The sequence below is a fragment of the Calidris pugnax genome, unplaced genomic scaffold (genome assembly GCF_001431845.1).
Source record: "Calidris pugnax isolate Ruff unplaced genomic scaffold, ASM143184v1 scaffold27, whole genome shotgun sequence".
In the NCBI taxonomy this organism is placed as follows: domain Eukaryota; kingdom Metazoa; phylum Chordata; class Aves; order Charadriiformes; family Scolopacidae; genus Calidris; species Calidris pugnax.
In genome coordinates, this window is record NW_015090893.1 from 8,155,222 (window position 1) to 8,164,933 (window position 9,712).

Genomic DNA, 9,712 nt, shown 5'->3' on the forward strand with positions numbered 1-9,712 from the left:
GCTTTGAACAAATAATTTGGGCAGCCCTTGTGCAACTTCTGCTTGCATAAGCAGACACTTGGGTGAATAGTTCCATTGAAGCCGGTGGAACTACAAATTTAAGTAAGTACTTGTGAACTCTAGCAAAGATTTTGCAATCTATTTCCCCTTCCTTCTCTCCTGCCGCTCCCCCTTGTTTCCCCATTTGGTGTGTAGTTAAGAAGAAACGTGGCAAGATAAGTGCTCAGAGGATTCCTATAAGAAGGGTTGGGTGCATGAGATACAAAAGTGCAACAGTGGCATTACTGCTTTTATTAAGAATGATTTCTAATAAAGTTTTTCTGTAAAAATAAAAACAAAATTAGTAACAAGAAGGGATTTCCTGTAAAATTAGGCAAGGAGATGCTGCTAAAAGGTGTGCTCTTCAAAGAGATAACGCAAATTAAACGCTCAGTGGGCTGCAGCACCCACCACTGCAGAGCTGATGATGTTGCTGCCTGATGAAGCTGCTGTAATTTACGCTGTTTCTCTGTACCTGGGAAACCTCGATACACCTTGCACGAGTAACAATTGTGGCCCATCTTTGGCACATGCACTTCAGCACACACTCAATAAATATGCTGAAGATCTGTTATCTATGGGTTGCAAACTTGCACAAAACCCAGTGCTGCAGTAACAGGCTAAAGCAGGCAGAGGTAGTTACCTGTGCTGTAGTTCGCCCTCTGAATACGGCTGGGGAGACATAATAGAGCAGCAGAATTGCAGCATTAGCAAGTCCTGCAGAGCATATTTGTAGGTTTCCTCTTAGCACTCATAGAGGATGATGCTCATCAATGAATACCCAGCCTCAAATTAGATAGCAAACTAGGTGCTGAAGGGAGAATGGGGTGTGAGGTGTCTGCCTCTGCTCTTCTACAATTTCATTCTTCTCAGTTGGCATGGAGGGGTGTTAGGGAAGCAGAACTGTAGTGGAGGAAGAGGAGAAAAACTGAGGCCAAAAAATCAGCTGCTCTACCATCTCCAAGTAGTTTATGTGGACTATAAGCACAGATGGCATTAAACTACTGCAGTGCCCTGTCTGGACTGTGATAAAATAAAATTAAAAAGTTTAAAAACACAGGAACTTGTAAATGTCCTTATCAGAATGAGCTGGCATCCCTCTGAGACTTGAGATACAGAAAAGAGCATCCCTAAGCCAGGTGCTGAGATAACAGGTAAACAGTAGAGACACTAGTCACAGTCTGCATATTTGGAAATGTTTGTGCAAATGCCTAATTAAATGAGCTTCAGAGAAGTCTCACAAACACTTCTAGAACAGGAACTTGTACCTGTGCATTTTTAGTGTGAAGTTTTGTGTTGCGCTTCTGATACGTCACGTAGACCTTTCACAGTTCTGTGGAGCGAAGGAATGGGAGGGGAGGCGAGGACTGGTTTTGAGGTGAAACTGAGCCTTTAGGGGATGGCAGTGCTGCAGTTGTGATTTAAACACTAGGCATGTCTCAATGAGCTGTGCTGTAGCTGGCTTGGGTACTGCAAGAGGCAAGCTTTGCCTGCTGTCATAGAGAAGGCGCTTGGGAGCGCTGTGAGCGGGTTTGGTTTTGGTGTCCAAATGCCTCGCTGAAAAGCTTGGATCCTGCAGATGTTGCAGTGTAGCTGTATCCTTGGAGCACCAGCTGGTAAGTTCCTGTGAGTCATTATCCGTTAAGAACGTGAAGAAATTTTTCTTCTCCTTTCTTGTCTGCCCTGCTAAATTACTGCTTGTTATCTGGCCCTTAATGCCAACTGCGTAGGTGGCCATCAGCCCCATTTTAAGCTTCTCATTTGATCCCAATGAGATTAGGTAGGTTTCTTTTTGCTGAGAGGACTAAGCCACAGAGAAAGAAGACATAAATGTGCTGTTGGAAATTCAGACATTGAAATTTGCAGACCACGTGCATATTTAATCTGCCGTCACAGTGTTGTGTAAACAGTTTACATTCTTACCTGAAAGCGCAGGAGCTTGATTGTGCATCACCATACTTAAAAATGCCCCCCAGAATTCCCCAGGGTTTTGGTGTGAATCTGTGTATCAGTTCTTAAACAATAGCTTGATTAGTCCTGTCTGTAAATCAGTGAGAGCCGGTGTGATACTGATGGTCAGCTCTGGTGCTGGGGTTTTTTTAAGGATCCAGGAGCAGGTCTGTTCTCAAGTGCCTGTAGTTTTGGGTGCTTAGTGATGATGATCACGTGTAATGAGGGGGAAAATCCTTGCATACGATGTTTCCTGCTACAGAACTGTGATCACAACCCTGCTAGAACACATACAGTAAATAGCGTGGAATTGTCATTATCTACACTGTTGTTAAGAATTGTAAACTTTCTTCTCGTTTTCTGAATGCAGGTGGAAGTTAAGCCATATGTCTTGGATGATCAGCTTTGTGATGAATGTCAGGGGGCCCGTTGCGGTGGAAAATTTGCTCCATTTTTCTGTGCTAATGTTACCTGTCTGCAGTATTACTGTGAATATTGCTGGGCTGCTATCCATTCGCGCGCTGGCAGGGAATTCCACAAGCCCCTGGTGAAGGAGGGAGGAGATCGCCCGAGACATATTTCATTCCGCTGGAACTAAACGATCACTGCAGTGCTCATATGCAGGCCTCCAATTAAGTGCACTCTTCTGTTCTCCTGATTGTCCCTACCCCACCCGGCCCTTTCTCTTATTCAAGATAGCATGTCCTTTTGTAGTAGTCTGTAATTTAACAATAGTATAATGAAAGAATGACCTATAATATGGGTATTTTGTAGAATCTTGTCATTGAAAACTGTATTGGGAACTCCTTTTCGTATTGATAACATGTTGCAAGTGAGTTACATTCTCTTGTCTTTACTACCGAGAGAACACTTAATTTCGTGCAACATTTTCTTAGAGGAGAGAAAAATATTAAGAAAAGAGAATTGAAACAATAGAGTATTTTGGTTTTTTAATTAAATTATTGTTAATAAAGAACATAAGAATACTTTTATTAAAATAACCGTGTAACAATAACACTATCAGTCTGTTCTGACACTTTTCCCCCAGGGAAGCCTGTTTTTGCCTCTCTTTTTGTTTCGACTTCGGATTTTTCCAGCAACAGATGAAGTTAGCATTTACCTACCAACAGGAAAGAGCATGTTTAAAGCAACAAAAATGCATGAGCAAAGTTGAAGCAGCATTAGAATAATGATCTTTTTTTTTTTTTTTACAATCTTTTAAGGGTTTTGAGGCTGAAATTTTAGCTCGGTATGTGCTCGGACCGTGCCTCTGACTACCACCCACATCCAAATTACTGATGAGATAGGCAGAGCTTACTATATTTTCATCAAAATGATTACATTTTAAGAATTCCTGAATGTAAAAGTTGAGTAAAGTTACTACTGAGGGGGGAGTGCACTTTTTTTTTTCTTTAAGAGAACTCAATTGTCTTGTTACAGCCCTAGAAATCCTACCAAAGCTAGAGTAATGACAACTAGTTAACTGGCATTTCCTCTCCTGAAGGATAAATATATAGATTTTATTTTTGATGGCTATATATAACTCTATATCCTAATATACTAACATTCATCAGGGGCCAGCCTTTGCTCTCCATTTTGACATGAAAAAGTAGAAAAACCTAAAGATACCTCAAGGATATCACAGATATCCTGAAGTTTTGATATTCCATTGTGTCACACAAACTAAAATTGGCTGCTTATTCGTTTCCCATCTTGGGTGTAAAGTTAGTTTTAAATACCCTCTAACTTAGTTGTAACAGAAGGCATGAACCCGAGTAGTTTCCAAGTCTCGTTTTGCACTATTTCCTGAATTTGTGCGTGAAATGGTGCAAGTGTGCATATGCCTTTCTTACTCTTCCTGTAGAAAGAATCCCAACTTCAGAACTTAATATGGGGAAATAAAGAAACACAGGTATTTGAAGTGCCAACATTGCTAAGTTAATGCCTGCTTTATGATAAAGAAGTTCTACCTTGAGAAGCATTAACACAGTACATGTTAATCGAATGATAAAGAGTGGGTGCAGGGGTTTAGTTTGAAATAGTTGAATGAAGGAGTAGTTCTGAAAATTATTTTTGTTACTTTTGAACTAATGCCCTGGCCAACTTTCTCCAATGATCGTTCAGCAGTGTGCAAACAAACCGACTGAGTGGCAATCTTCTGAACCGCCCCAGGGGCGCGGGTACCATCCTGGATTCTCTCAAACCAAAGACTTGCCTCAGCACTGCTTGGGAAACACCTGCTCCCTTAAAAGCCTTTCTCGCCCCTCTCGGCCCCTTCCCCCGGCCCAGATTTATCTTTATGAGAAGCAGTTTTTATTTTCAATACAGGCTTTAATGAACTATACCTTACCAAGTTCCAAAGGTCAAAATGGAGACATTTGCTGTCTACTAGTCAAGTATAGAAAGGGAGCTGCTTTTAATGAAATCCCTGAAAATATTGACAACAGTAATGCAAATGCAGAGTGCTCTTGTGTAGATTGTCAGGGACTTTTTTTTCTCTGAAGTACATAATTATAGTTGGAATGTTCCTTTAATTTTTTTAATGCTTGTAGGTGGCTTTGGGGTGTGCTATTGTGCCGATCCTACCCAGTAAACAGGTGAGATGGGTTACCATTACAAGAAATAACACTGTTTGAGAACTAGCTTTGAATAATAATTTTCCCTTTGTACATGACCTGCTGAATTTCGGTACAGTGTTTTTGTAGCTAACTTATTTTGTCATGCACATAATGTATATTTGTTATGCACTACTTTTGTATATCTTGTTTTTCCAACAGTGAGCATTTTTAGGCACACTTTTCACTGACGGGATATCTCTTTATGCAATACCTCAATTTTTCATATTGCAAAGAGTAGCTTTTTGTACTTTTATTACTGAGAGATCTTCATATACTTCATTTTTTAATATAAATAATTTTAATAAATTTTATTTTCTTATATTCTGCTTTTTATACATTTCAGTGCTCTGCATACATTTTGAATTATGGATGTTGTGCACTGGCAATGCTATTTTAGAATCTGCAGAGAAAAGAAAGCATGTTGCTTAAACATCTTAGCCCAGCACCAGGTATTTGGTGTACATATAATTTAAGAAATAGTATATGTAAAGTTGAGAATTAAAGAAGAAAAGCATGAAAGTGACAAATGACACTGTCTTTAGACCCATGAAATTTAAATGCATAAATATAGTGTAGAAATTTAAAGAAACATCAAAATTGTCTACCGCTTCTTACTAAGTTTTTAAAAATTATACACAGATGCAGACGTTTTTGGTGAATGTTTAGCCATTTTTAATATTAATAAAAAATTGATGTTAGGTGTTTGATGCAGAAATGTGTCTGCTCTTTTAAATTATATTTAAAGAATAAAAGAGAGCCTGCTAAGTGGCAGGCATGTAATGTTAGTATGCATGACTAATGTAAGAAATTGTTATTCTACTAATATTCACTTGTGATTGTGTGACAAGCGTGTTTACAGATTATTTGGTTACACTTCGATTTACAGGGCATAAACAATTATATACATTACTCTGTACTTAAATAGTGATTACATGTCCTTCTGATTACATGGGATTTGTAGTTGGGGTTACCATGTAGCTCCAAACATAATTAACATGTAATTAGGTTACCAGTCTTAGGGTATCACTTGGATTTGCAAAGGGGTTAATAAGCATGTAGTTTTATCACACTAGCATGGCACCAGCCATGTATTTACAATGTAGTTACAGAGTAATTACATGGTTATTTTTGCAATGTAAAATAAAGTGTTTCTGATTATTTTATATGTAAAGGAACCCCACTGCCCCGTGCTTTTTGGTATAGTATCTACTTCTCCATACACAGACCTCTGCAGAATGCAAATTTAAAACTTGCAGTGAATGAATTTAGTGTTTTATAAGGATGCTGTTGGAAAGACTTGATAATTCACCCCTTTTGTTTTTGAAGAGTTAAAACCTTCTGTTAAAAGGTGATTTAAAACTTGAATGTGATGAATTGTGGCAAGTTAACTTCAAGTTATGTGCAATACCTATTTCAGACTTCTGGAAGATCTTTGCAGTGTAATTCTTTGTTTTTAATTGCAGACATTTAAAAATGTCATTTTCTACTGTTCTAGTAAATCCTCTTTCTTGCTGGTGTTTCTAAAGAAAAGAATCAGAAATCAATCTTTCTACTAATGTAAATTTGAGATTATTTTTAAAAAAAAATGGAATAAAAGGTTTTGGTCATTTGCTTTATTTTATTATCTTATTTTAAAGCTACTGTGATAGCATTGTAAGAATTGGGACAATATTGTATTCAACTGTTTTATTTTTTATATTTTTAAATTTTAAAGTATAATTAGTTTTTATAATTTTCATCAGATTTTTTTGTTATATTTTTTGGAAGTGAAACTTTTAGCAAGTGGGTGTCTAGTTTTTACTAATCCCTAATATGTTTTTCCCCCAATGTATTGCTCATATTATCAGAAGGAAAAGTTATTTAAGTATGTCAGTTAATTGTACTACTTGGCTGAATTTCCATATAGTTTTTACTGTGTATGGGGAGGTTGTAGTATTTATTATAGCATTTTAAATAAGGGTAATTCATTTTTTATTAAAGTCATTTTCACGTTTAAGTTCATATTTTTGTATGTTCTACTCTAAGTTATATAACACAGGTTACTTTTTTTAAAGAGTTCATTTGTTGAAGTGCTAGTGAAAATTAATGTTATTAAATAGTTTGCAAATGACTATTTATACCAGTATGCATATAATTTTTAAATATTTGTAATGTGAGATGTTGAATGAATAAAACTTTTAACTCAATGTTTCTTCTTAACCTTTTTATTTTAAGCTTCCTGTAGAAACGTGGTCCTTTGTGGCCGAAGCCGGTGGGGCTCGGGGAAGTGATTTTGATGAGGTGGACGGCAGACATCTGGCTGGCTGAGGTGTGGAGTGCTTTAGGCTGAGTTCTCAGCCCTGTCCCACTCGAAACGTGGTTTTGTGGGGAGGGTGTAACCACCTGAGAGATGGCGAGTACCCTGAACACTGCGTTAGAGCGGTGCAAAATCAGTGTGTGACGCTGCCAAAATGGAAGGGGCGATGCCTAGAGGAATGTGATTCGGGCTGTAAGAACCCTTTTTACTGCTTGTGACCAGATGTTGTCTTCAGGGAACACTGAACGCTAACTACTTAATTTTGTGGATTTGGTGCTTGTTGAGTGTTCGTTTTAAGTCGTGTGTAGCTCTGGAACAGCCTTTCAGCAGTTTCAGCACTGCCGTTTCTATTTTTTGCACAGCTTTAAGGATATCAGCCTGGCCAAGGAATTGCAGTTTGATCACTTGTTTCTCCTTAGTGCTCTCTGCAGCTCACTCATAGGGACAAAGATGAGAACCAACACAGAGCTGCGAAATCAAGGTAACTGGGCAGGTGACATGTTAAACGACAAGCATGTCACTGAGGCACATGAAAGCCATTGTGGAAGTGAGAAACCACTGTGCAGCTGGGACAGAAAGATAACCAGAGTAGGTCAGAGTAGAGCCAAGCAAGGTGTGGACAGACAAGGACTCTTTTTTAATTGTCTCATGGTTGTGATCTGATACTAACAGAAGGGAAAAGTCTGGCGTTGTAAAGAGCTTGCTAGTGTCAGCCTTTAATTTAAAATATCTAAACTTGAAATGTCTAAAAAAGTCTTTGAAGTGTCACAACTTTATGTCTCTGCCCTTCAAGGAATACTCAACAGAAAATGTGCATAAAGGATTCAAGTTTTGCATCCTCAGTAGCTAGGAATTCCCCAAACTTTGTTGGTTTTCTTTCTTTGGTACAACCAGCTAAGCTTTGATGAAGTGTAATCCTGATGGATCTGGAAGTAGCTCTGCTGAGTGGAAGCGTGAATTGAAATACGTGCCTGTACCTTGTGAGAAGAAACTGTTGCCCAAAATACAGCACTGCAGCAGGAATTGAACAGCCCACTGCTCCCACCAGCACTTTGCTGCTGGCATCTGAGCCACTCATCCCGTGTGCCATCATCAAAGGAGCGGTGGCGTAAGTTTGAGTATCATTCTTTTCTGTGGATGCTTCAGGAAATGCAGATCTCACAGAATTGAGCAATAATGGGATTAGTTCTGCAAGATGCTAATCGCTTCGATTCCCAGCGGCTTCAGATGATGCAAACTGAGAGGCTCCTGCCTTTAGAAACTCGTTTTTGACGGGAATGAGTAATTTTGCTGGTAACTCCCCAGGTATACTCCCAATGCCTTCAAATGGCTATTTAAAAATAAACAGAAAATGCTGGTGCCCTTTGGATCAAAAATACCAGGGCCAGAGATGGGTTGTCTGCCCAGTGACTGGTGAGTTCCCCAGGGCTGTGTGTTGTCCCAGCCCAACGGCACCAGACAGCACTGACCGCTGTCTCAGCGCGTGACTCGGCGGGTAACGGAAGCATTATCTCTCCCTTCTCTGTGTTGGTTTTGTTAGGAAATAGTCCTAGTTCAGCCTCTCCCAACGCGATAACAAGTTCTTGACATTGTTTTCAAGTGCAAATGGCCTTTTAGAAAGCGTGTGCTTATCAGTGGTTTATCTGATAATGCTTTTTAACAAGTATGATGGACTTGAAATTTGGTCCTGGAATATGGGGAGGTTGAAGCCTTTGATGCCATGGTGGTGGAGTTAGTGATGTCCTTCAGAAACAGGGCACTTCCTGACTGATATCAACCCAAAATACCTATAAACTTAGAGGTGTTTATCAGGATACAGCATCTGATTTACAGCTGGGGGGGGGGTGTATTCTTTATAAAATTTTTATATCCTGAAGACTGCAAAATACTTTGTTAAATGTTTAATAAAAAAAAAAAAATTCTTGCATAGCAGACTTAAAAAAATTCAGCTCAATAAGGTGAAATGCCAAAAGTTTGGAGCGTTCAAAACTAAAACTAACCACTCTTGGTGGGATGGCCTTGGCTGATTCTGAACTGCTGCTGAGAAGTAACTTTCTAGGAAAGATGATATAACAAATCCCTTTTGGGTTTCAGTTTGTCCTGAAACTATAAATAAGGGCTAGAGGCAGACTCCAGAAGATGGAGGTGTGCCTGCTGGGTGGAATGTCAGAATTTCCACAGTACATGAATCTCGACTATTTTATTTCAGCACAAACTGCTCCCCCACCGCAGTCGGCCACCAGCTTTCTCCTGGGTGCTGCTTCCACTCAACGAGCTGCTACATTCCACGTCAGTGAAGAAACTGTGCTTGGGTGGAGATGGATATACCACATCTAGCACAGATTTACAGGCTAAGGTATATTTTAAAGAGAGTCTCGTAGCTGTCAGGTTGTTGTTGGACAGTTTCTACTGCCCGTCCCGAGTCTCCAGCTGCTGTTTGTTCAGTGCTGCGAGAGCCGGCGCAGCCACAGTCCAAACTGCACATTGCTTGCCTACAGGAAATGTAGGACAAATAACAGCCTCGGAAAGGATGGATGAGGAAAAAACACTGACATCTCTTCCTCTGTGTAAAATAAGCTGATTCAGTCTGCTAGCATGAAAAACAGCCTCTGGGATAAGAATATACTTGCAGCTGTCTGTGCAGTCATAGAAACTGAAGAGGGCAGAGGGGGAGTGAAACGGGGCTCTTTAAATACGTCACCTCCCCATTTCACATGGGGAGAAAACCGTCCTGAAATTTGATTCTCTGATGAATGCTATCAGCTATCACCTGTTTTCGGGACACATGAACTACAATTTGCTGACTTTT

The 9,712-nt window shown here is 39.5% G+C and overlaps 1 protein-coding gene across 2 annotated transcripts in view; it reads left to right on the forward strand.

Moving 5' to 3' along the window:
- Nucleotides 1-6,793, forward strand: part of CPEB4 (cytoplasmic polyadenylation element binding protein 4) — a 45,564-nt gene extending 38,771 nt beyond the window's left edge. Inside the window, exon 9 of one of the 2 annotated variants that reach the window (XM_014947975.1) lies at nucleotides 2,360-6,793. In XM_014947975.1, coding sequence (XP_014803461.1) covers nucleotides 2,360-2,587 — 228 coding nt within the window. In that variant the 3' untranslated portion in view covers nucleotides 2,588-6,793. The remainder of the gene's footprint in view (nucleotides 1-2,359) is intronic. The other variant, XM_014947976.1, reaches the window with a different exon arrangement.
- The last annotated feature ends 2,919 nt before the right edge of the window (nucleotides 6,794-9,712 follow it).